Source organism: Peromyscus californicus, unplaced genomic scaffold (genome assembly GCF_007827085.1).
Source record: "Peromyscus californicus insignis strain IS unplaced genomic scaffold, ASM782708v3 Scaffold_8__1_contigs__length_139910024, whole genome shotgun sequence".
Classification (NCBI taxonomy): Eukaryota; Metazoa; Chordata; class Mammalia; order Rodentia; family Cricetidae; genus Peromyscus; species Peromyscus californicus.
Window position 1 is genome coordinate 121,234,109 of NW_026294606.1, and position 26,991 is coordinate 121,261,099.

The following is a 26,991-nucleotide window of genomic DNA, read 5'->3' on the forward strand; positions in this document are numbered from 1 at the left end:
AGAAACCCATGTATGTTTGGAAAAGTTCAGGCCCGGGCCAGCGAAGCGATCAGGGACTACACCGTTAGAGACTGTCAGTCGAAATATTTCAACATCTTTCCCTTCGAGTTCAATGTAGTTCGCTGATAACTGAGCCGGGAAAGGGAGAAGATCTCACAGCTCCGCCAGCGTTTTCTACCGCCAAGGCTGAAGGCCAAACTTTCAAATTAACTCAGAGCAATAAAGCCGAGGGTGGTGGTGGTGGTGGTGGGGTGGGGTGGGGGTTGGGGGTGGGAGTGAGGGGAGGAAGAAAGAGAAAGAAATAAAGAGGGGTAGGTGGGTGGGTGCAGCGTGGGGAAGTTAATCACCCAGAACCTTTTAGGAAAAGAGGGACATTTTCTCTTGGAGAGCAGCGAGTGATCCGCCTAGATCCAGTTACTCAAATGCCTTTCAAAAACAAACAAGAGTAAAGAAAATACAAAGAGACCCGACACGAGGCTTTACCGGGGGAAGCTTCAAGTCTGCCTACCTGTGAAAGGTCAGGCCCTAACATCCCTTTTGGAAAATACCACAGGTGTACATGGGGTTCCCGGTCCTGGCTACCAGGAGCTACTTGAGCAGGTTAGTTTCTGGGCTGAGTCTACACCGGGAACACCCGGGCATAAGGGCAGGGTAGAGGGGCTGGGAGACAGGTCCCCACCAGCAAGGATTGGGACAGGAAGGTAGAGACGGAAGAGAGGGCCGGGTCGGGAGTGGAGGTTTGGGGATACTAGGGCAGGGGAAAGCGAGGGTCGCACAGGAGGAGAGCGGGACCCGAGGAGGGACAGTGCTGGAAGCGGCGGGGCGGCCGAGGGAGGCCGGGGAGCGAGGAGAGCGGTGAGGCCGTGGGGACAAAGAGGACCGGGGAGGGAAGGGGTGGGACGGAGAGAGGCCGGGAGAGGGGCGCGCGGTGGCCGGGGCTGCACGGGGCGCGGGGCGGGGCGCGAGCCCGGAGGCGGTCGGCGGCCGAGCGCACCGGCGGGGCGGGCGGCGCGCCAGCTGCCCGGGGTGGGAGGGGCGGAGCGGCGGCGGCGCGGGGAGGGGACCGGCGGCGGCAGGAGGGGGAGCGGCAGGGGAGGGGCCGGGCCCCTTGTCTCCGCGGCTCCTCGGCTCAGTCCGCCCGGGGAGGAGGAGCGGGGCCAGCCGCCGCCGCCGCCGCCGCCGCCGCCGTCCCAGCCTCGCCGCGCACCTGAGCTCGCCGGCCGCCCCGGGTCTCCGCGCTGCGCCCCGCGCCCCGGGCGCCCGGCCCGTGCGCAGCCAGCCTCGGTGTCCCGGTGGGGCGCGTCCCCCGGGCCGCCTCCCGCTCTCCCGCGGCTCGCGTGGCCGCGCCTTTGTGTACCGCGGCCGCAGCTCCCGGGCTCGTCGGCGGCCCCCGCGCGACGCCCCTCTAGCCCCACGGCCCGTGCGCTGTCCCCGGGCGCCCTCGGCCGGGCGTCCCCGACGGTGGATCGCGCGGCCGCAAGGAGGCGGGTAGCGGCCCCGGCGAGCTCCAGCCCCGGCCCCCGGCCCCCGGCCCCCGGCCCCGGCCCGGCATGGATGTGAGGTTCTACCCCGCGGCGGCCGGGGACCCCGCCGGCCTGGACTTCGCGCAGTGCCTGGGGTACTACGGCTACAGCAAGGTGACCGGGCCGGGGGCGGGGGCCACCTCTCCATCCTGGGCGCGTCCCGCGTCCCGCCTTGCCCGCTGCACTTTCTTTTCTATCTTTCTTCTCTACACGCTGGTTTCTCGGTGCGCCTTCGTCTCTGACCAACTCTCCTCGTCTTCTCTTTCTGTCCCCTTCCCACCCACCTTTTTGTCCCTCTGCTGGCGCTCCCTCTGCCCTCCTGGTCCCCTCCCCCGCTCCCCCAAAGCTGTGAGAAGCGCGCCCGGGACTGAGCTGAGACTCGCGCGTGATTCTTTGTAGATGTTATTAGTAAACACGATTGCAGCACCCCTACTATGTGTGTGTGTGTGTGTATAGGGGGCACGTAGGGATCCCGGATCTCGTGGTTCAGAGATCTCCTCCTTCTCCCCGCAGCTCATCTCAATTCACCCATTCGGTCAGGAGCTTGTCCCGGGCTCTCAGGAAGTGAGGAACAAACTTCAGAAGAGTGCCCGGGTCCGGGTCTGGGAAGCCTGAAGTTGTAGGACCCTAGCAGGTGCCCTTTACTTCCTTCTCTCTAGGGTGCTCTGGACTACCAAACGAAGGTGCTCACCTCTCCCGAGTTAGCTCAAGGGGCTTCTCGTATATTATTTTTTTGCGAGGGCGGGTTAAGTTTTTTCTTTGGGGGACATCAGAGTTGCAGCTTCACACCACGCCCCGGGGGGGGGGGGTCACCCTATCTTTCGCACCTCTCCTCGCGTTAACTTCAGGAGCAAGCGACTCAGATGGCCATAGGTGGACCTTGGACCTGGTCAGGGGGCTTCGAGGACCGGGCTTGTCCACCTTCCCTAAAAAGCTCCCACCACAGAGCTTTGAGACATAACCCCGAGGGCGAGATTCAGAGAAAGAGCCCTGCGCCTTTTGAATGTGTTTTTCTTTTCCCTTCCCCCCTGCTCCTCCCTCCCCTCCGACTTTTCTTTCAGATCCTAGTTTGTTTATGATTGCTTGGATAACGGAGGAGGAAATACGGAGGCAGCTGAAAGAAAGGTGCAATACAAAACTAATGAATAGATAGCAGGAAGAGGAGGGATTGTATCTAGACTCCGGACAGTTGGCTGAGCCCCTGGCTGATGAAAATCCTGTTCCTTATTGTTTATATTCCCTTCCCAGCTCCAGGGCTAAACTTTGCAAAAGACCATCGGAGTCTCACTGGCTTGCTTCCGTGGCCTGGTGGGTACCCCTGAGCCAGGCACTCAGGGCCCTTCCAGTAACTATAGGGTAGAGGGACTTTATTCAGTGTTTTTAGTCCAGTGATGGTGGTGCCCATTCATACGCTTCCAAAATCTGAGAAGAATGCCTTAAGCATCGAAAGCAAGGCAAGAAAAGGCCGAAGGCTGTAGCCAGAGTAAAGGATCGGTTTCTGTCGTCTGATTTTGGATTTACTCAGGTTATTAAATGCTTTAAAAAGTCCCCCATGTATGCTCAGTCAGGGACTTAGGCAGCCTAATTAAGTATGTAGTGTTTCTGAGAATCCGCCTAATTGTTCCAGTGGGGTATTACTTATCTCCTCAGAGCTCAGCCTGTGTATGCAATCCTCCTGTGAACTGGGCATGCTCTTATTTTTGGAAGCCATTACCTTGTCTAATGTAACTACTTTCTCTGATTTAAGATCAGCAACACTCGAATGACATCCAAATAGAAACCTATTGTATTAAGCCTGTCACTGCCATGCATGGCAAATCTCTGTTCACTGGGATCCCAAGGGTTTCAGGGGACTGAGGAAATTGTGGGTGTTTTGTGTGTATCTCCTTTTATTTTCTGAGAAGGGTTATTTTGAGTCAATTTAAGCCGAGAAGCTTATTTCAGGGCGGGTATATAAAGCTTGAAATCAGACAGTATTTGTCTAGCTGCCGGGTCAACTTTAGCAGTGGGGAAGCAAGCTCATTGGTGCCCTTTTCTGAATCTCTTAGTAATTCAGCAATCTGATGGTAGGAAGGACTGTGGGGACCCAACTTATAAAAGTTGGAATCAGCTTTGGGAGGGGTCCAATTGAACTTATTTCTAAACGGTGTTTGTCTTTACACCGTTACTTGTTTACAGGTAAAAATGTCAGTACCTTTAGGCTGAGCCACAGGTCAAATAGAGTATTCCTCTAGTCTTAATTTCTGGAGGGGAGAAAGAACAATTTTATTCCTCATAATTTATCTTTGTACAGAGAACGTAACAGAAGAGGAAGTATTAACTTTATGAGTACAGAACAGCAAGAGCTAATTAAAGGTTTACAGCATTTGCTTCACAGCTAACTTGCATCTCAAGTGGTGTTTGCCGTTCAGAGTAGATTTATTGAAGAGGTGAAACAGCATACAAAGACATGCGTTTATTCCATCTGAAAGTACCTGGAATTATTAATCTTTCTTAAGGCTTGACTTTCGAAGACTTGTATTATCTTCTGAATGAGAAATGATGGATTACAAAAAAGTATGTTTCTGCCTTTTCTTGTTTTAATGACCATCTGGGAAACTTCAGAAGGAACCGACTGTCGGTGCCAGGGCTTCCCAAGTGAAATGCGAGCGCTTATCTTTACATTTATTTACAAACCGTGAATAATAGGGTTCCATTCATTTCTGCTTTTAACAAATGACCAGAGTCCTTTGTATAAATTATATGTGAGTGTATTATCTTTTCACCCTGTCAGTATATGGGTCCCTTTTAAATGTCAGCACTCAGGAAAGTATACTGCCTATGGAAAATGGATGGAAGGGTTTGGAGGGTTCAAAAGTCATTGCAAACAGGAGAATAACTTCAAATAAAATATAGCCAGGATCATTAAAATCAGTTAATAATTCATGAATCAGCCACTAATGTATAAACTTAAAGCCATGTCTGTTTTCTAAGGACTAATTGCCATTTTAATTTCAATCCACTGTTTGAACATTTACTTACTTTTTTATGATACGACTAGCAAATTGAACTAAAATCTATATTTTAAGAAGGAAGAAAGTCAGTATGTTATTCAAGTGAGTTGGTGACCCACTGACTAATCTGGAGTTTTCCCTTGGGTTCAGTTAATTTTATTTTACCAGCAAGACAATAATACATAAAATACCAATTAAAATGAAGCTGTTGTAAGCCTGCCATCCCTAAATAAGACCGTGTACCTAACGTGGGTGTGAGGTGAAATAGTACAGCAGGTTAAGGGTGAACTCCCACTGACCTTTCCTTGATTTGCTTAATACTTCTGCTTCTTGTTTTCTTTTCAAAATATGACTTCTTGCACTTATGCAGATGAAGGCCTCAGCCCTAAGTCTTACTCTCTCCTTTTTATGTGGGTTTTTATTGATCACCCTTACTTAAGACACACTCTCGCTTCTCCTTTGATTCCATCTCATTGGGTCTCTACTCTGGCTCGCTTGAAGGGTAAGAGAGACTGAAGGCTAATTTGTTCCTTGCCCCTCTTCTTGGGGACCATGTTTTCGGAACTGAAAATGTGTTGAGGAGGGATTTTGATGGATATTTCCTAGATCAATATCTTACCCTGTCATGAGGTTAGTTACTTCATTTCTAGGATCTGGAGTATGAGGCTGTTGAATTTTGAAAACGCATTGAGATATCCTTATCCATATCCTTCCATGACAGGTCTTAAAATGAGATATTGAAGCCACATTATAGAAGAGAAATAGCTTTTTTAAAGAGTTCCTAGCAGGGGTCATACACTCGGATATCCATAGAGACAGACAGTGAACCTGCGTGAGGACAGGGTTTGTGGCCAAGCTGAAAACACCACCCATTTAAAGTCATAGACTTGCTCAGTATTAGCTAGACTATCACCATGACAACATTTGGGACCTGTGCATCCATATTTTACAGTTCTCTTTTGAAGAGAATGATATTCTGGATTTTTATGTAAAATAACCATAGTTATTAAACTATATCCACAGTTTTGAAAGCTGACAGGAAATTGAGTAATTAAAATAATGGTGCCAGACCATCACAATCTACTTTTGTGTTGCTTTACAACTTTGGTCTTAGACTGGTTTGTAAGTGGAATAGAACTTAGAGATTTTTTTTTTTTGGTAAGTCATTTGTAGTTTATGTTTAATTATATGGGACATTTTATTCCCTTGTCCAACAGTGTGGTCAGTGTGGTGCTGGAGTGGACATGGGCAAAGACCTGGGTATTGTGGTAGTTGTAAAGTTGACTAGACTTTGGGCAGAATGCAAGTTAGTACATGCACAAATGGTCTGGGCAGCCCTCTACGTCATATCAGACATTAACATGAACCATGCCCCAATTCCATGTTATATGATATGATAGTGCAGCTGGGTTGATGTTGATCAGTTGTAGTACGTATGCATTTTGTAGACATTTAATTATGTACTTTTAAAGTTTTATTGCTTGCTTAATTCCACCCCCTCTCCTCAGCTTTAACTATTTTCACAGGCCATTGGAAAACTTAAAGTCCAAGCTGGTTTAGAGTGACTAAGGGGTAAAGTAGCCCAGTGGTCACAAAGTAGATGCCTACACGCTCTCCATTTGGTCAGCCCAAACAGTGGAGTGCTAAACTGAACCCTGTGCTCAGTAGGGACAAGCATAGAGTTAAGCAAAGAAAATTAATCTTAGGGATTTTAGATTAAGCCGATGCATGCATGTGGTCACAGTGTTCAAAGAGTGTCGCTATTTCTGTGCCATCCTCCTCCAGGGCACAAACTCAGCTGGAAGCCGAAGCCACTTGAGGAGTTACTTTATTTAATCACCACGGTATTTAAAAGAAATAAAACACCCTCAATTAGTTGTCTGTTTCTAAATAATCGTTGCATATAAATGTAGCTTTCAGTTGTGTGTGTGTGTGTGTGTGTGTGTGTGTGTGTGTGTGTGTGTGTGAGAAATAGTCACAAATTTGGTAGCACTCAGTCTGTGACCAGGCATCTTCTGGAAGCACTTCTGAGGGGCACAAAACACAGTTTGGTTGGCCCTCCATATTCCTCTCAGGTGCTGCGAGGCTTGGCGTTTGAAGGCTTTCATTATGAGGAGATTCCCATTAAATGAGAGAGACAAGATGCAGAAACCGAGTGAAGGAAGGTTACTTGCTATCACTGGAGAAATCATAGAGCAAGTGTGTCTCTTGGTTAGTCATGTGGTGGAGGAGATTGTAGAAGGGGTTGTGTGACCATTCTGTGGAGCCGTAGTCCTCTCTCTTCCCCCACACAAGTCATCCGGGGAACTTGTTAGGATGCAGGCCTTTGGACTTCACTCCTGGAGACTGACCACAGGCTAGCTGACATGGGATATTACGGTGCAATACTCCCACCAACATAGAGTTCAGAGTGAGGAAACAAAGCGGGAGTCTTCCTCTTTATGCAAAAAGTGAAGGAAATGGATTCGATTTATTTGAAATCGAGGAGGTAGGAGATGGGATGTACTTTAAACTTGAGGGCTGGTAAGCTGCTTTAACACAGCCCTTCACTTAGCAAGGCTGTCCTTGAGGAAGTACTGTGTGAAGTATGCTCATTTGAAAGCCCTGCCAAACTCATGATTTAAAAAAAGGTACTGTTTTTTGTGTATGTGTGTGTGTCCATGCTGGACACGTGGACGTTCTGAGGACAACTTGTGGGAGTTGATTCTCGCCCTCAACCATGTGAGTCCTGAGTAATGAACTTAGGTCTTCAAGCTTGTGTGACAGGTACCTTTGCCCAATGAGGGGGAAACCAGAGTACTTAGAGCTTTGTGTCAGCTTGATGACACATCCTTATACTTTTGATAGTTATTTGGTAGGAAACACCTTTAAATAGTTATTATTAATTAGAGGTGATGTAAAGTTTGCAATAATTTAAAATACTATCAGCCATATATGAAGGAAAACATTTCATTTTCTTATGAGTGTACTTTTACAGTGGATTTCTGTGAGATACAAATGGTGTTTTTAGTTGTCTTAGAGAATCCCTTTCAAATGGTTGCTAAAGAGATCGTATTTTTTTTTTTTTTGCTAAGTGTGCTTATAAATTCAAATATATTTGGAGGTATATTATGGTCACTTAGAAAAGGAACAAAAATTATGTTTAAAAATAAGTCATGGAGGCTTTTATTCAAGGTGTCCCTGAGCTTCTGGTATTTTTTTTTTTATCTTCTCCTGGGGTGGTAGATCATTTCGTAGCCTGTGTTTCTTCGGTTTGTGTCTTTAATATCTTCCTCAGGGAGGCCATAGTCTCCTAAAGTATATTCCATGATTATGCAAGACATACAAGCTTCTGGAAAATGCTCCTTAATCTTAATTTAATTTTACTTTCCTTATTAAAGAATAATTTGAATGTTCTGATAATCCAGAAATTAAACCAATAGGCCAATACCAAGACACATTGGGGTTCCACATACTTAAGTAATGTGAGACTTCTGCTTCTAGAGGTGCCAGATCTTAAACCCGGCCATTGTAGTCCAAATATGGTCATTTTAATGTGGCCTCATCTTCATGAACTCAGTTGTTTGTGGAGAATCATTGGACTAAAGATGATGATGGGGTGATTTTTCAAACTGATTCAAAACTGACGTAAGATAAATAACTGCATTAGAATGTGAGATTTCCCTCCTGATTCCTGCAGCTAATTTGTAAATGGGAAAAGGATTTACTCTAGAGTGATGAAGCTCCTATAGTTTCTCTAAAACTGTTGTAGGAAATAATAACGGAAGTCCAAAATGCTGAGCTGACTTGCAGACCTTTACAATACTTGCCTGCTTTGTTAGAAGTTGGTTTCCTTGTAGAAAGGGTTGGGAGTAAATCTGGAAATATTGACCCATTAAAAAAATCTGCCCAGCAGATCTCTCTGCTACTGCCCCTTCACGCCTGATTTCTTAATGAAGCACTTGCAGTTTTTGCTTGGCTTATTAAAAAAACTTCTAGTAAGAGTGTTTAATAGAGACATGGTTAAAAGGATTATATTATTTAAAAATGCTTTGGGTTGCAAGTGAGAAAGTCACCCAGCTGAGTAAAGGCAGCTGGGATTGTCAGTTATGTTTCAGGTATAGCTAGATCCGGAGTCTCAAAGGACACCAGAGGATTTTCTTATCATTTCTGCTTTCATGTGTTTGCCTTTTCAAATCAGCTATTCTGATTGCAGGGAATGTGATGATGTCCATCAGTGGGTCCTGGATCAAGTCTCATTGAATAGACTCTGGCCCCAGGCCCAGAGTCAGGTGGCATCTCAGGAGGGGATTCACGTATCATTTCCCTTGAGAGCATGTGGTAACCTACATGGTTGAAGAGTGGGGAGCCTTCTTGATTTCTGTGCGAAAAAGCAAAGTGCTGCTATCACAAGACTGGAATCGGATATAGGGTGGAAATAAATGTTTGTTGTAGATGCCAACTCAGGTGGCGCTTGATGAAGTTGAAGATTTGCATTCCCCTGTTGATGATTATTCTTTCTGGAAATCAGAGTGAGCCTGTGCTTAATAATGCACTGTGTGTGTGTGTGTGTGTGTGTGTGTGTGTGTGTGTGTGTGTGTGTGTGTGTGTGTGTATGCACACATATACACATATATGTCTTGGCTATTTGTATATATATATTATATATATTTGTGTATATACGTCTATACTATTTGTATTAGGTATAAACTTCTTGTTATGGACTGAGAATAGATGTGGCTTGCCTTCAAGAGGTCTCTAGCTTGGCTGGGGGCAGATGTTTGTGAAGTGTGTGTGTGTGAGTGTGTGTGTGTGTGTGTGTGTGTGTGTGTGTGTGTGTGTGTGTGAATATGTATTTGTAAGACAGAGGTTCTCTAGGCTGATGGTGTGAGTAAAAGTGCCCCGTGAGCACATTAAGGAAGAAGGTTCTAGAGGCATGGTGCAGCCAGGTGGAAGGGCTCATGGGGGCTCTCAGGCTCACAGTGGACAAGTGAGTAAAATGTGATTTGAGGAAGAAGAGGGAATGAGAGAATTCCAGGTAGAATTTGCTGCATGAACGTAAACACAGGCAAAGGTCCATTTAGAGGCTTGCATAGGTTGGCCCCACAATATAAGTATGGAGATGAATTCTCATCTTCCTGATGAGGGAGGTGTGTTTCATTAAGACCAGGTTATGTCTGGTGAAATGTCCATGCTTTCATTTAGTAGGTACTAACTGAAGTATGTATGCAAGCATGCATGTATTTATGTATGCATGTGTTTGAGAACATTCACATGTGTATATGCATAAATGTTTATAGACATGCATGTAGGCAGAGAATGAGTCTTGAAGGGGGCCCTACTGAGAAGATATTTTCAAGGCAGCATCTGAGAATGTCTGAGGAAAGGTGAAGGAGAATGTGAGCCTGAAAGAGTGCTGTTGAGTGAAGGGCAGTGGGTTAGTGTGGAGGGTCAAAGGTGAGCTTTGCTAACCATTTGGAAGAAAAGGAAGACAGCAGGATGTAAGCAGCATATTTGCACATATAGTTGAGAAGAAAAGATGACAGGGAAGGAGGAAGAGATACCCAAAGACAGACAGAATGGATATTGATGTTTTTGAGCGCTGATTGACAAACCCAGGATCTGTCTTTGCCTAATTCTGTTTTTTTTCTTCCTCTAACTCTCCACCTTGCTTTGTGTGTCCTGGACCACACCAGCCTTCATCTCATCTTGCTGTGTCTAGAACCATCTCTCCACAGACCTTCACCTCCTCGACCCCTTGGTGTCTGAGTGTTATCTTTCAGTATGGTCTAACCATCTGCAATGCCCTAGTATCTAAATACACTATCCCCTCCCCTCCAGTTAGGACCTTAGTGATTCTATATCATTTATTCCTAATGTATAACATAATTGCTTGCATTATTGTTTATTCTGGTTTTTTTATTCACATTGGAATTTGAACTTCTTAAGGTTTGGGGGGAGGTGGTGTCTGTGACCAGTACTTGGCATGCTAAGGAAAATGTGATAAGGCATGAAAAAGATATAAAAATACTGTTGAACAGAACTGGTTGTAGTTTAGTCTGTGAATTTACATGTATTGGACCTACCACATGCTAGAAACATCTAGGCAATGGAACTGTAGATGAGAACACCCACTTGTCCCGTTTTAAGGAGATGGCCTGCGATTGTCATGATTCACTTCAAAGCTTTTAAATTCAAGTCTTATTTATAATTTTCTACATCAGTACGTTATGTGTTCGTGGCAAGAATAGAGCAATGGACATGAAGATGGCTTTGATGGTGGATTTTGCTGAAGTGGCAACAATAGAAGAACAGGAATGGAAGGAACTGACCTTAAACGAAGTTGACTGAGAAATGACCAAGCAAAAAAGTAGCCTCAGTGCATGCCCAGGGGAGTGTAGTCAGGTTTCAGCTTACATGTTACAGAAAAACCAATGAACAGAGGTGAAATTTGTATAGCAGTGGATTAAAAGAGCTGAACATTTACTTCCCTTCACCTTAGTAGTCTAGAAGTAAGTAGTTCACGGATGCTATAAGGGCTTCATAGATGCCTAGGAACAAGGGTGCTCTAGCTCACATGAGTCTTGTCTTCCTAGTTTAGGGTTGAGTTACCAGTAAGTAGTTAGGCCAGCAGGAAGGAGGAGGCCAAAGTTAAAGGAAGATTCCAGAAGCTGCTGTACAAATATTTTGCTTATAGTTCACTGGCCAGATTGAGTCAGTTGTCCATCTGTGATGACTAGATTCCCGGGAAATGCAGTCTGTACTGCTGCTGGCCATGTGATCAAGCTAAAGTTTACCCCATTGCTGTGGAAGAAGTAAGTAGATGAGAAAACATGGAGATTAGCAGGTATGTGGGAATGAGTTCCAGCTGAGATCCTAGGCCCACTCTTTGGGTGTTTCCAAATTGAGATTGTGTGCAGTGGTCCAGTCTTCTACACGTTTTTGTTGCCATTTGCTTCTTGGACAGCCCTTGGTGAGAGGTGCATTGTGCCACGATGGATGGCTCTTCAGTCCTTTCTTCAGTTTGGGCATTTTATTTTGGGCCTGCTTAAAATACCCAGTAATTTATGTTTTTCTTTGCAGAAACTGCAAATCATCATGTCCTAATTTTAATTGATTACCTATATTTCAGGCCCACATTTCTCTTCTTTTCAAAATATATCTTCAAGTTTTATAGTGCTATTTCTCAAGTCCCAGTATAGGCGACCAAGCTTTGAGCGGTAATCCTTCTCCACTCAACGTTTTTGAAGCCTGAGTTTCTGGAACATTTTGATCAAACCCAGTTTGCTGCTGACTCCTGTACCCACATATCTACCAAAATCCCCTGTCTGGAGAAACCCACAGACCTGAATGTCCCTTCACCTCACTGAACCCACTGGTCTTTTCCTTCCATCTTGACCCTGTGACCTTGACTGCCAGACTTGTTGGCTCTCCTGGCTTCTGGCCAGCCACCTCTGTGACTCCCTCCTGAATATCTTTTCTCTGAATAATTGCTCAAACAAGTAATCTTTACCTAGGGTCCCACCCAGACCCCCTTATCCCATCCCCTTCCCCCCACCCCCGACCGCTTCTCTCTTGAGCTTCCTGGGACTAGCACTCTCTCCTTCAGTGAGCTCTCATTGCCAAGTCAAACTTCCTTATCCTTTGTAAGAGCATGGACTGTCACCTTCAGGGAACATACTATTCTAAGCCCCAGAGTTCTACGTTATAACTTAGACCCTCCTGTGTCCACTCTAGTCCGTCTGTGTCCCCTTTTCCCTATGTTCCTAGATCCTGATGTTGGACATCTGGATGTATCCAATGGCTGCTTCTCTGTCACTTGTCTACTGTGTTTCCTGGTCTTCCCAGAGACTGGGACTTTTCTCAAGCTTGGCTTTGTTTTCATTTGCCTCTGTAGTACAAAACGAAACAAACAAACAACAGCAACAAGCCTTTGTAGGGATCTCTGTGCCTTTCTTTGGCTCCTTTGTAGTATTTGTGTCGGTTATCTGTGGCTGTGTAACAAACCATTTCTAAGCATACCCTGGCTTATGATTCTGTAGGTCAACCATCTAGGCTGAGCTCAGCAGGATAGGCGTTCTTTTCCTCTGAGCTTTCTCGTGTAGTCACTGTAGGATTGCCAGGATACTTCGTTTTTTGGAGGGCAGCTGGCTATCAACTGGGGACCATGTTTTTCTGGAATGCCATCCCCTGCCACAGTGTGAGGCTTGTTCTCATGGTGGCTTCCTGAGAGAGCATGGAGTGCATAAGAGGGCTGGGCCCTGGCTGAGAACTATCATACACCACCACCTCTCATATTCCGTGGGCCAGAGTGAGTCACTGGGCTAGCCCAGATTCCAGGGAGAGGAAATAGAGTCCATTTATGATTGACAAAGAAACAAAGTACCTTACGCAAGAACCTGTCTACAAAAGTGTACAGAACTATGACCCTTCTATAATCTACCTCAGGCCTCAAGCCTGTATCTCCAATTTAGCCTCAGATTTCTTTCTGCTTCTTTCCACTGAATTCCTCCCTCCCTCCCTCCCTCCCTCCCTCCCTCCCTCCCTCCCTCCCTCCCTCCCTCCCTTCCTCCCTCCCTCCCTTCCTCCCACCCTTACCTTTCTTTCCCTCCAACTAAACCTGTGTCCTACTTGTCATCTAGCCTCTCAAGGATAGTCTAGGCTGTCATTGTTCTAGAAACACTTGAAGTGCCACATTTGTTCATAGCAATGCTTCCTCTAATTCGCAACCTCTAGTGTCTCCTGTCAGTGGTATTTATTCAGCATTGTTCCACATTGATTTCCGTTATACCATGTTGCATATGGCAACTGGACATTGCTGTGATGTGTAACAGTTTTGTAGTACATTTATAACTACCACATTTTAAAGCATTTATTTATGTATTGCTTTTGTTAATCCAGTGTGCACAGTACCTACAGGGAGCATTGGTTAACACAGTAACCTGTTGTGTCTTCCACTCGTCATTGGAGGGGTTTCATGTTTAATATCAAACATATCACAGTAAGCCAGTCTCAACTTCCTTAGCAGGTAGCTGGTGAATTTTCTTACCTGTCTGATCCCTTCTAGTCACCACAAGCCGGGATTACCTGCTTTTATAATTTTCCACCTTGCTCAGATGACATGCTAATTGTTTTTGAAAACATTAATTTGAAATAGCTTTTGTCTTTCTGCCTACGAGCCCAACTGTTTACAGAAAGTAATTTTCTTGGTGGCAAAATATACTTGCTCCGTCTGTGTCAGTGATTTTCAAATATCTTCTCCATTCTTGGCTTTGTCTTAAGTTTCTGATTGTGAGTGGGGACAAATCATGTACCAGAAGCTGCTGACTTCTATGACTTATCAATCACAGATTTGTAGACAACACTGTGGTCATGACAGCCCTGCTTTGGACACCTGGCTTCTCTTCTTCAGGGACTGTGACAATGCTAGAGCTTCTAGGACATGTGAAGCGGCAGGTGACAGTCAGCCTTCCCTGTGCTACATGTGATCAAGCCTGCATGCCTGTGAGGGTGGAGCTTGAGGAAGTTCAGGGTTCCTCAAGTCAAGAAGAAGAACATCTGTTGGGTTAATGAGAAGGCTGAAAGAAAGTGATGGATGATAAAGATCTAGGAAAGGACAAAGAGTGACATCTAGTTGTTGAGAGGAAATTTGGAAGGCTTTGTCTGTTAAAATGAGTTTAGTTCAACAGTGTTAAATACATTAGATGACAAGTGAGATTTCATTGGTGGATTACAGCCGCCAACCAGAATTTCCAATCCACTAGAATTCATTGTTCTGAGAACTTTTTTCTGATGATGAATTTTGCCATCATGTAATTATTGCAACAGAATTTTTATTCTTCAGTTTCTTATCAGAAATGATTATCTTGACATCTCTACTGCCCAGACCATATTTTTAAAAAGTCTGCTTTAAGAAATAGCAGTGGTGTGAAGAAGGTACATTGTATCCACTTATCCAGATAACAAAATTCAACGAGGGGCCTCCCCAGGCTCCAGAACTGACCCTGCCAATGGTGGACCGTGCACTGGGCTCCTTTATTATAGTGCGCTGGTTAGGGTTCACTTCGCTTTAAGGGAACACATGGGTAGCAGGCTCTTGAACATCCTTCATTGTTTGGTTTAGACTATGTCTCATTGTATCTCATTGAGTCTCGAGAATGACTCAACAGACTCAGAGAACTTGAATGGGAGGATCTGAAGAAAAGTCACTTCCTTTTGTCTTAGGGATGTATTGACCTTGTCATTTTCACTTCTGTCTTTACATTGGCTGCCAAACAGTTGGAGTCAAACAGAAGACCCACGTAGTAGCTGTTCAGGATGCTGGGAGACACTTTCCTATGGGCTGGCAGTCTAGATTTTATTAGTTTCTTTTTTAAAAATTTAACTTACATTTTATGTATATAAGTGTTCTGCCTGAATGTCATATATGTGTACTATGTGTGTATCTGGTGCCCACAGAGGTCAGAAGATGGATTCAGACCCCCTGGAACTGGAGCTAGGGATGGTTGTAAGCCACTATGTGTGTGCTGGGAACCAAACTCAGATCCTCTGCAAGAACAAGAGCTCTTACCAGTGAGCCATCTCTCCATCACGTTTTATTAGAGTCCTACTTTACTTTACTTTACCTTGATTCTTAAAAGTACCACCCCTCTTTCAAAAATCAAACATGCAGGTAAATAGTTGAGGCACCTACAAGTACAGCAGGTACATGTTTGTTTAATGTCAAGGATACTTACATCTTTCTAAAATCAAATTTCCCCATCAGAGAAGGAACTAAAGCCTCCCATTCTGATGTTGTAAAACAAAGAAGCACAATCTATTCATTCCTCTTTTGGTGTCTTTATTACTATAATATAATGCTCTGTGTGACATTTGTCAGAAGTTTGTTATTGGCCATTTCCTTCAGAATTCTAGCCTCCACTGGCACCATCAAATGTACAAATTGGTGTCTCTTCACTGAGTTTTCAATGTTTGAACCTTCACATCACCCAGGAGGTATTAATCCCTGAGAGTAGACCTCACTGCATAATTGCTACCTGTCTGAATTCAACCTAGACAGTGCTGAGATGGGCCTGGCATTGAGGTTCTATTATCAAGTGTGGACAGATCCACACATGCATCCCATGATCTAAGAATTGGCTCCTGAGGGTCCAGAGTCTCCCTTGGAGAAAGGGCTGCCCTGGCCTTCAGGTCCGTTGCCTGGTGCCAGGTGTTAGTGGAAGAGAAAGAGTTGACCTGTCCTGCAGCCGGCCACCCTCTTAGATAGCTTTCAAGTGACTCATGGTAATGCAAATGTACTTGACCATTACTGGGAGGCAGGGGGTCACTGTTTTGTTTAATCAGCTTTCTGAAAATTGGGAAACTTAACTTCAGTAACATTGGAGAGCAGCCTTGGGTTATTCTTGGTTCTCCTTATCAGAGGTGAGACCTGAGTTCTCTAATGGGTTTCAGTGGCTTCAGATAGATAGCATGGGATGATGTCAGGGTGTGAGCCTGGCTGGAGAACTAGATAGGCTGCCAGCTGGATCCAGAATTCAACTATCTACTGGTGATTCTAGCATGTTCCCGAGCCTTTCAGAGATTTTACTTTGTGGGTCTGGACAAACAGTGGTGAGCAAAATAGATTGTATCCTGACCCACAACACTGAACTTCCTAGGAACAACTGCTTTGTGGAGTACCCTGTGATCAGCCCCCTCACATCTGGAGGCAACCACTAGTATTTACAACATAGGATCATTGGAATATTGATTGTAACTCTTATGAAGCACTCCATTGATGATAATACTACAATTATTACTCCAAGACATCCAAGATGATGTTAACTACTGTCATCATTATTTCATGTCGTGCTGACATCAGCTTAGTGTCTTCACATGTAGATCAAAGCTAACACAGACTATTGGAGATAGATTGCCTCACGATATCCCAAGGTTTGGGGGAACTATTTGGAGGATTTTCACCTTGAGTACTGACGGATGAACCCTGTGGTCTTGTTTAATGTTTCATTTGGGCAAGGTTTCTCAACCTGAACAGTTTTGATATTTAGAGCAGACAGTTCTTTGAGGATATAGTAGGGTGTTTGATCACATTCCTGGCCTCTACCCACTGGAGGCCAATCCTCTCTTCCTCCATTGTGACAACCAAGAACGTCTCTAGACTCTGCCAAACGTCTGCTGGTTGGGAAACACTGTTTTGTTTTTAAGATTTTTTTTTTTTGGGGGGGGGGAAACTTTCCAGTAGTGTCATTTAGGAAACACTAGCTGGGATGTATTATTGTTACAAAGGGAATTTATCAAAATATGGGGCAGATACCTTTTTAGGGTCTAAAGGAGAAAAAAGAGGCTCCATCACTGTGTGTTCCCCAGAATAGCCAAGAAAGCCACTGCTCATTCTGATGAGATGGTCACCAGGGAAGGAGGCTACTGGATCGGCTTAAATAATCTACATTTGTCTTGACATTTGCCAAATGTTACCCTTTTTCTTCTTCTTTCTCTCTGGGTTAATAAAAATATCTCTTGGGTTTACAAAGCTGTGCAAATAGAGTGGACCAAGATAGAGAAAGTCTGTGTTCACCTAAAGGAAATGTAATATGCCTATCCACAGGGAGTTGGCTCAGTTAGGGTCCACCTATTTTGGGGTGCTTAAACTAAGTCACAAAGCTATTTTGGATGAATAATCTATGCACAGATTATAGTTGACTACTAAGTCGGAGTGCCGTAGCACAGATTGTAATTTCTTGTCCATTTCTTTTAACATCAGCACACAAGTTGATTATTTGCATGCTTGGTTTCCAATATGTCTATTAATTATTGTTACTAACTTTCTTATTTTAAGAACCACACACACCTGGAAGATCAGGAATCTTGGTTTACTTGATTCATTCTTCTTTTATTCTTCAGAAATTCATGGAATGGCCACTGTGTTTGGCATGGAAAGCACTGAAATTTGGGAGGCAATGTATAGCCCCTTTCATCTGTGAATTTCCAGGACCATTGACCACATGGACTTTGTTTTCCACCTGGTGCACTGTGTCCAGCATGCAGGAGAATCTTAGCATATAGCTAGGTGTAAAATTTTACACTAACATTTAGGGTTCTTTACTTACTGAGTTTACTTGGACATTTTTGGCAACAGTTGACATGGTGTCATAAGCCCGAAGCAATGCATCTAAAAGAACAAATTCCAAGAAGCAGTGGTCCAGAGTCTCCCAAGAAGAGAGTTGCCTAAGCGTCGTACCTGCTAGATCCTTCTCCAGCCCTTGTCACTGTGACACTGTGACCCTCCCCTCTCTACTATGCCTGGAATTCGCAGAGGAAAGGGGAGTGTTGGAGACAACAATGTCCCCTCTCTGGCTCTGATCAGGGTTTTATTGTCAGGAAATCCCCTCTTTCAGGGACTTCTTTGTCAGCATCCTCTAACCAGCCCTCAGCCCCACACCCCGGCCCCCCGCCAGAGGACGATTTCAAGGCTTTATGGAAATGAAAAGTTGCTCTTCTTCACAAAAAAAAGATTGGGGGAGATAAAGTGATTAACACTTATTTTGTTCAGGAATCCATCTGAGCTAGCATCCTTGAGCACTCATTTGCCTTGTTGGGAGGGTAATCTCTTTCAGAAACATTGGGCAGAATTGACCAATTCATTATGTATGTAAGTCTGCTTAAGAATGTTTAATTCAGTGTGCCCTCATCTCCTGGCTTCCTAATCTGCCTTGGCTATTCCATTCTCTTTGAGTTTCTGCAGCTCATTTTCCCCCTGATTATTGAAGCTTTCCCTAGACATTCCAGGCTTGGTGGAATCTTGATGAATAGATTTATGGGGAGGGGGTACCCTCCTCTTTTACTTGGTTGTTGAGACCAGATTGTTCTGGGGTAATTAAACTTGGGAAACTACAGGCTTAGGTATAAAAATATGAGACCACTTAAGCCAGTGAGAATGTTGGAGAATGACTTACAAGCAGTGGGAAATTTCTATAAACAGTAACTACTTTAGGACAACATGAATAGTCCCACAGAATTATGAGATATGTAGATTAAAGCAAGAACATAAAAATATTGGAAACTACTGAAAGAACATGAACATTTACATATGATCCATAGGGCATGTGTGGATTTCCAAGTGCTACAGAGCAGCAGATCCATGGGAAAAGCTTTCCCCTTAGTTATTACCTTCATATCACATGTCCCTAACATCTCTGATAGCAAAGATTTGCTGAGATCAACTCATAAATGCTTGATAGCAGTCATTGCTAGAAATTAGTATTTCCCTTTGTGTGTCGTCAGTGAAGTTCCTGATGTCTAAATACACTCTTTCAGCAAGTGTTCTGGGGCCTAGAGTGGAATTTGATTATATCGTTTTGTTGGTGCTCTTTGACCTCAATAATTTTGGTAGGTATTCTGGACTCCAGATAAGTTCTCTATTTCCTTGACAGATTTCAGAGAAAAGGATAAAAGAGAAAGAAGAAAATTCGTCCCCTCCATCCCCCTCCCCCCAAATTAAGCATGTCTTTACTTCAAGAGTGTATGTGGACAGTTGCCCCAAAACAGTCACCAGTTTTTACACCCGTGAAAACGTAGTGTGGTAGGGTACCACAGTGTGGGACCGTCAGGATTCGTGCGTTTATCTTGCCTTGTTTTTTAAGATTTTGAAATAAGAATAAAACAAGTAGGATTTTTTTCTTTTGTGATTATTAATCCAGCTCTGGAGACTTCCTAGGAGGTTTTTACCATAGCATGAGAATAAAATTGGGGTGAATATGCTAAAACAATATCATGCTAAGGTCAAAAGGTTGATAGTGGGGCTCAGAGAGTAGAACTAAAGAAGGGGGCTGAGGTTTTGGAAGGTCATGCCTTAGGATAAAGATCAGCCCCACCCCTTCTCTTCCTTCTTTCTTTCAGGTTCCTTTTGTGTTTGTTTGTTTGTTTGACAGTCATGCTGTGTAGCCCAGGCTGATCTGGAAAACCAACTTTCCTGCCTCAGCCTCTCAAGTACTTAAGATTATATGTGCATGTGGCCAGGGTAAGGCTTTACCTTCTAAAACAAGAGAAAACACCCTGTGACTCAAGTGTTCCGCTCAGATGTCTGTTTGGAAAGGTAGCTGAGAGAGGGGCTGTTTAAGGAAGAGAAGGAGTGACCATGCTTTTATAAGAACTGTCCTGTTTTACTTTCTGTGGGGAAGAGAGGGCATGCAAGTGTGCGTTTCCCTTAGTCCTGTTCAGGGAGTGCCAGGATCTGCTCAGGCCTCATTAAGAGACTCTGTCACCATGCACACGTACAGTGGTGATTGGAAGTCATTTGCATTTACTGCTTCACCCATGTAAATCATAGTAATTTTAGGAAGAAAGAATTGCAAACATCTAAAAAATTCATTTGAATGCATTCCTCAAATTCCATTTTAATATATCCATTTCTTTCAGGCAGTCGAATGTCTTATCAGAATTATTTTTTAAAACTGAAATAGACCATTTTTAGGCCCTATTGGATTCTGCGAGTTATTAAATTTCATATCTTGCAGGGCTTATTTTTTTCTGATGCCCATAGTTCAAGATAATGTTTTTTTAATACTACATGCAGAATTCCAGAGATTCATAATCGCTTATGACATCTTAATGTCCACAGTGACATTCCACTGGTCATATCCAACTGTGATAAACAGCTCTCTACTCTATAAAAGACGACAGTCACTAAGTAAATGCAGGAAAATGCAAACAGTCCCTCAGTCTTATGAATAATGTCACAGATCCTGAATGTTAATTTTAAAGAAAACACATGCTTAAATTTAAAGTTTATGCCTTCAGCGCATAGTCCTTTTATTCTTCCAGGGGAAAAAAAAATTCAAACAGCTATACTTTAAATGAATTTAATGAACTGCAAAGACTGACATTTTCACTATAAAAGTCACACTTCATTTAATGAGTAGTTAAATATTGATGCTATATTAAAATACAGGCAGAATAAAAATGGCACAATGGATTTCAAAATAGGAATGCAGAGTTCTTTTATGTTGAAAATTTCATGAACTAAAAAAGGAAGTATCATTCATTACAATGTCTTCATAAATACAAATATTCTAGTGAAATAGAATATTAGCCTGCAGTCCATAAATTCCTTTAGATAAACTGAGGTAAGTCAGTCTTTTTGCTGTTTGATTTAGTGTCTGTCTCAGCTGGCCAAGGCCTCTAGCGACAGGGTTGACATTATGGAGGGAGAAGTCTCTAGTTGCCTTGTGTTCACGGACTTGAAAACAACTAAGGGTGGGTATCTAGTCTCCAGAACACAAGAGTCTGGCACACTCCCTCCTGCTCGGGCTCCTCTGTGGCCCCCTCAAAGCCCAGGACATGCCCTTAATTTGATGTCTGCCACCTGGGCCTTTTCTGGCTTCGGACACGTACTCACTTTGTCACCATCACTTGGCAATGTTCCACTCACCTCCAGGCTTTGGCTTATTGCCCTCTCTCCCTAACCCTATTTTTCAAGATGTTCTTCAGATCTTTGCTTCAGTGGTGTCCTTTTCTCAGGGACCAGCCGGTCAAAGATAGAATCCTTCCCCATTGCTTGGTACATTTCAGCCATCTCCCTGCTTCACTCTGCTCTGTGGTAACGTAGTGTTTTATTTATTTGTTTGTTGGACTCCTCAAGGCTTCGGGTAATATCAACCAGAGAGTCTTGCCTCCTTTGGTCCTTAGTTAATTCCCAGAACCAAGGACTGTCTTCTCTAATGGAGGCATTCCAGATGTACCTTCGGTGCATAAATGAATGACAGAAACTTATGCTTTGAAGCACACTTGGGATTTGTAAGACGGTATTCTCTGTGGTAGTTAGAAACAGAGGCCAGACTTCGTTACTGTTCTTGGGGAGACATGGACAAATGTCTACTCACTCCAGATAGGCAAGCAACAACAGACCCAGGGACAGATACCACCAAAGTCAAACTTTGTGAACCGATGAGTTTTATATGGTTTCTTATAGGAATATGGGCAAGGGGTTATTTACAGGAGAATAGTGACTCAAAGACAGTTGCATCACCAGAAGCCTACCTCAGCATGTGTGAGAGCTCATGAATGTTGGAAACCTTAAGTGAACTGTACAACTTGCAGGCAGCTCAACAGGCTGGAGATGATCCTTTCTCTACCTCTCTACATTTCTCTACCTCAGCCTCTTCCAGGTAGCTCAGATCTTTGTTTCTTGAAGATGATATTGCCTGGTCTGAGCCTCTTCTAGGCGGCTCAGCTTGCCCGAGAGTGTCTTTCAGCAGTTCTTACGGCTTATGTATACTTGGAGAGGGAGAGGGAGAGCCTAGTGAATCTGGTCAGTTTCAGGGACTTCCTGAAGCCTTTGTAGTTGTTCACTTCCTGAGGTATTGAGCTTCTCTGCGGGATGGGAACCAGACATTTTGATTTCTATTGTATTTTTCATATTTAATTTCTGTTTCTATTTTTGAGACAGGATCTCCTGTAGCCCAGTCTGGCTTTGAACTCAATGTGTAGTGGATTCTGGGTCTAACTCCTGATCCTCTTGCCTCCATATCACTATATGCTTGGATTACAGGTATACACTACCATGCCCAGATAATTTTTTAAAAATCATTGCCTCTAACTGGAAACTGTAAGGATTGCATATAACTTGTGGCCCATTTGCGCTTACACTGACTGAAGTCAATCCAAGATTCTAACTCATTAGGAGATAAAGCCTATGGGGCTCATGTTAAGCACTAAATAAGGAAGGTAAAGGCTTTAGTTACGTTACATGAAATGCTATTAATATTTGTAGGATGTCTCTAGGAACTCCTGTAAGTACTTTGTGTGTAGTAATAAATTTAATCCTCAACAACTATGAATGTCCCAATTAAAAAATGACAGAATAGAGGCATGACTGTGTTTATCTGAGGACCTCCAAATCATTGAGTAGGTCGGGACTTTAAAGCCAGCAGGCTGGTTCCACAGGGTGTGCCCCTGGTGTGCCTCTTACCCAGGCTTTTCTTTAGAGCCTTCCGGAGGCTCAGAGTGGTTGCTAAACCTAGTTGCCAGAAGCTGGGGCACATAGAGTTTCTGATTCTGTAGGTCTGGGTGGAGGTCAACAGTTGACATTTCTAAGTTCCCAGGTGATGCTGGTGCTGCCATCCTGTATCACAGTTTGAGTCTTAGTGTCCTGAACCATCCCAAGACATCTGAAGGGACCAGGGTTCCTTGGAGCCTGTTGTATCCACTGGAACTTCTGTAGGCAGCAGACCTCTACATTCTCGCACTCCAGCAATAATGGTGATGTCAGCACGCAAAGCCGTAGACGAGACAATGAGTTCGTGGGCCTTGCCTTAGCTGATTTTCTGTTCTTACTATAGACCATCCAAGACTAATGTAGAAGCATGCTTTGTCTTGGATCATGGTCTCAGTAGCTAGACTGAGCAAAGATACAGCAGTTGCTCCCAGGGAAGACTGTGTGCTGCTTCAGCTCCTATCAGAGAATGGAAGGGAAGTGAGTGTGTGAAAAAAATGAGCATTTGTGGCAAGGAGGACTTGCTGAGAATGAATGCTGTCTTGCAGGAACTAATGACTTCTGTAGGAAGGAATCCAATCTGTAGAGAACTAACCTAGTTTCACAAGAAAGATATTAACCTACTCAAGGGCTTAGAGCCCCTATGACCTAATCACCTTTCAATGGCCTTTCCTACCAACACTTTACTCTGACAGTCATACTTTAACTTATGTTAAAGGACTAACTACATCCATGCCATAAATAGACTACATATACAATGAAGCATGTCCTGGAGCCTCGTGGTCTTACACCATTGTTACTTCTTCCTCCAGCTGAACATGAATGGTGTCTGTGTGCTTCCAAATATTTAGCAGAGAAGCTGGGGCTCTGATATGCAGTGTAGAACTGGAAGACGCTAGGTTTCTACTGTCAGGAGGGCCTGGCTTGGATTTTTAATGCAGTGTGTTTTTCAATCACACTGAGCCACACAGAAAACTTTTCATTTCCCTTTTCAGCCTCTTATTGCACCAGTGAGAAGATCTGTTTGGTGCTAACATGTCTTTAACACCTACCAACTCGCTAATCTCCCTTTTTAACAGAGTGGTTTTGCTACAGGGTGAGGGGGTGGGGAGCACACGCAGGTCTCAGCTACAGTCACCCCTGCCGCTGGTGCTTTGCTAGAATTAAATATACGACTTTGCCTTGACCATGTTGGTTTTCCACTTCACATTATGAACTCTCCTTTTCTGAATAAAAATACACATTTATTTTTATTCATGTGGCTGAGTTAAAGAGAAGTGAACGTCCTCACAAAAATTATCTATAATCTTAACATTATAAATGCTTTGAAGAAAAAAGTTCATAACATCATGTTTGCGGCAAAAAAATAATTTAAAAAATACCAATCATTTGTCTATTAGTATTGTATATATACATATATATATATATATATATATATATGTATATGTACAATGCACGTGTGGGTGGAGTGCACATGCCATGTTGTGCATGTAGAGGTCAGAAGACAACTTTGTGCAGACTTTTTTCTCCATCTGCCTCTGTGTGCACCCACGGAATCGAACTCAAGTCATCGGGCTTGTGTGGCAGATTTTTTTACTCACTGAGCCATCTCCGCCAGCCTGTGAGACTATTTTTGTTTTTGCGTGTGAGTGTTTAGACATTTTGCTGCAAAAGCATCAACTAGAGAGATTATATAAGGTTGTCTCATACTCCATTATCACTTCTTTGAATCGTAAAGTCTCTCGAGGGCCAAACATATCGGCTCCAAGTTTTTGTAGAAAGAGGAGTGTGGACCTGCTTTCAGTGACCAGATCCATGCAGTGGTCTATCAATCACTGAAACTGACAAGCACTGATGTTGAAGGAAGAGCTACATATAACAGGAACAGAGCAAACATGACTCGGAACAGTGCTTCTCCCCTCTTGCGCACAGTGAACAGCCTGTAGTGGTTACAACGCTGTTTGAGAGGCAACATTCTTTGTCCTGCATAAGATAAGGAGCAACCCTGCTGCCGAGCATCTCTTTAAAATAGTTTCTCAGAACAATGACAACACAATAAAGCCCACGATTTCATTGTAAAATCAAAGCAATTCAATCAAGAGCTAGTTGGCTAAAAGTATGTTTAGAAATTACATCAGGAACTTTCATTGAACTAATTGCTCTCGTGGGTCTGCAGTCAAATGTTCGTGTTTTGTTTACCAGGGTTTTGCTTTTCAGTCCTTCATAGAATTGGGCACCCTGAACATACTATGTCTTCATCTGTGTTGCAGATACAGATTCCTTTCATTATTGGTACACTGCTTCTGTCCACCACTGTACCACTTCTTCCCTGTAAGAACCATTGTCTGTTTATTCTTAAGCCTGTCTTCTCGGCGTGAGAGATGGATGATTTCCCCACCATCTCATCTCCCTCATCTTTTGTGCCGCTAGAATTTACTTTCACTTGTCCCCATCCAGCAGAGGGAGGGAAGACAGGAAAGACTCAGACATACATAGAAGATCCAGTGAGTTGTGGTTGGGCCTGCCTAAGCTCAGGGAGCCAAGCACACTGGTGAGAGTCCTCATTACCAGATAGCCACCTATCTGATAGTAGGGCCTAATCCTTTGGTAAGCTGGTTAATGCATCCCGGTGGGCCACCTGACAGTGTCTTTTATCAGTTTGTTTGATGAATGGACTAGCCATTATGCCTCTAGTTTAAAGAAGATGAAAGTGGTTGGGAAAAACTAGTTGTAGATTTGAATGTGACATCACAGACTAATGTAGGTCTGACAGGCTTTAAATAACTTGTGGTCTCCAAATATTTGCAGATAAGAGAGGACAGTTTAGTCCCATCTGTCTGCCCAGTATAGCTAGGGCTTGAGGAGGTTGTTTTTATATGCTTTGGCTGAGACAAGCCTCTTTGATCTTCTTGGTGTAATAGCTGCCCCATAATTCATCCTCTCTATGAGGAAGGATTTCCTGGTGACTGACATCATGCCCTTCTGTACCTTCCCTCAGCTTCTAAATCCAGGCTAATTAGTCACTGTCCTTTGTGTTCACACTCAAGTGTAAATTTTGGGAGAGAAAAATAGAAAGAATTTGCCTAACCATAGGCCGTGAATTTAGATCATTGACGTTATATTCAAATCAGAAATGTCTTCTTGCCAGAGAAGAGAATGTTTGGAGGAAGCAGTTCATTGTTGTGGGAGAAATAAATCAAGAAAAGTATTTATTTAGTCTTAATATTTGTCTTGTTCAAGTGGACATTAACCCCCCACTCCAGACTAGCTCTGAGGTGATCTTCCTCCTCCACCTTCCATGTGGTACTGCATTTTGCCAAAGTTAATGTAGACATTTAAGATATGTTGCCGACAATTCTAGTAAATATTGGAATTCTGTATGAGAATAATACTGATATTGTGGCTTTGTTAGGACAGATGCCATTAGCAGCAATATAGAGAAAATGTTTTATTAAATACTAATTTCATATGTTATTTAACAAGTAGCTGGCTTTGAACACATTAATCTCTCTTTTTAATTCAAGGTTGATGGTCTGGGTCTTACATATTGTAACCCTGAATAGGCCATTCAATAACTATGCAAAATATCTATTTCTCCCATGGGTATTTGCGCTTTGATATATTCTGATCCTTATTAAATTTAAACAGGATCAAATTTATACAGCTCTGGCAGAGATTTATTAAAATACACTGAATGGACAGCTTGTGGGAGCGCAGCGTACTGTAATAACATATGCCTTTTACCAGAGAGCAGTAATTATTGAGAATCAAATAAATCTGTAGGAGGTTAAGTATATATGGAAAAGATATCAATTGCAGTTCTTCAAAACTAGCCTGGAATGTTTGAAGATGTGTTACTGTGCAAAATAATGAATGTCATCTTTTTAGACTCCAAATATTTAGCAGTGTTTGAAAATGCAGGTTTTAGGGAATGTTTGAAATTCCGAAAAAGGGGGTGGTTCAACATTATCAGAAGTGTTACATGTGTTTAGCACACTCCATCTGCGCAGGCACCTGCGTTTTTCTGCTTTGCCCTACTTTTTATTAAACCAAATTGAAAGCACGTGTATTAGTCTGTGTGCAAGGGTTTTTTTTTTTTCAAGCAGAAATCCATGTGTATTTTGGTTAGGGGTTTGGGAGAAAGGTTCTTGATGGCCTAAGTAAGATTGTTTTTGATACTCCTAAACACGTTTCTATTTTATTTTTTTATTTTTTTTTTTTTTGGTTTTTCAAGACAGGGTTTCTCTGTGTAGCTTTGCGCCTTTCCTGGATCTCGCTCTGTAGACCAGGCTGGCCTCGAACTCACAGAGATCCACCTGCCTCTGCCTCCCGAGTGCTGGGATTAAAGGCGTGCGCCACCACCGCCCGGCTTGTTTCTATTTTTAAACTATCATTTTGTTCTTACTCTTGTGTTTTGCTTAATCCTTTCACAGTGGCCTTGGTGTGTTGAGCGTGATCAGGTCACAGTGGTTTTAATTTATTATATGTCTTATAGGATGGTGCATCC

The 26,991-nt window shown here is 43.5% G+C and overlaps 1 protein-coding gene across 2 annotated transcripts in view; it reads left to right on the forward strand.

Moving 5' to 3' along the window:
- Positions 1-1,313: 1,313 nt before the first annotated feature.
- The window catches only part of Tox3 (TOX high mobility group box family member 3), a 100,905-nt gene continuing 75,227 nt past the window's right edge, over positions 1,314-26,991 (forward strand). For both annotated transcript variants that reach the window (XM_052728566.1, XM_052728567.1), the window contains exon 1: positions 1,314-1,637. In XM_052728566.1, coding sequence (XP_052584526.1) covers positions 1,551-1,637 — 87 coding nt within the window. In that variant the 5' untranslated portion in view covers positions 1,314-1,550. The remainder of the gene's footprint in view (positions 1,638-26,991) is intronic.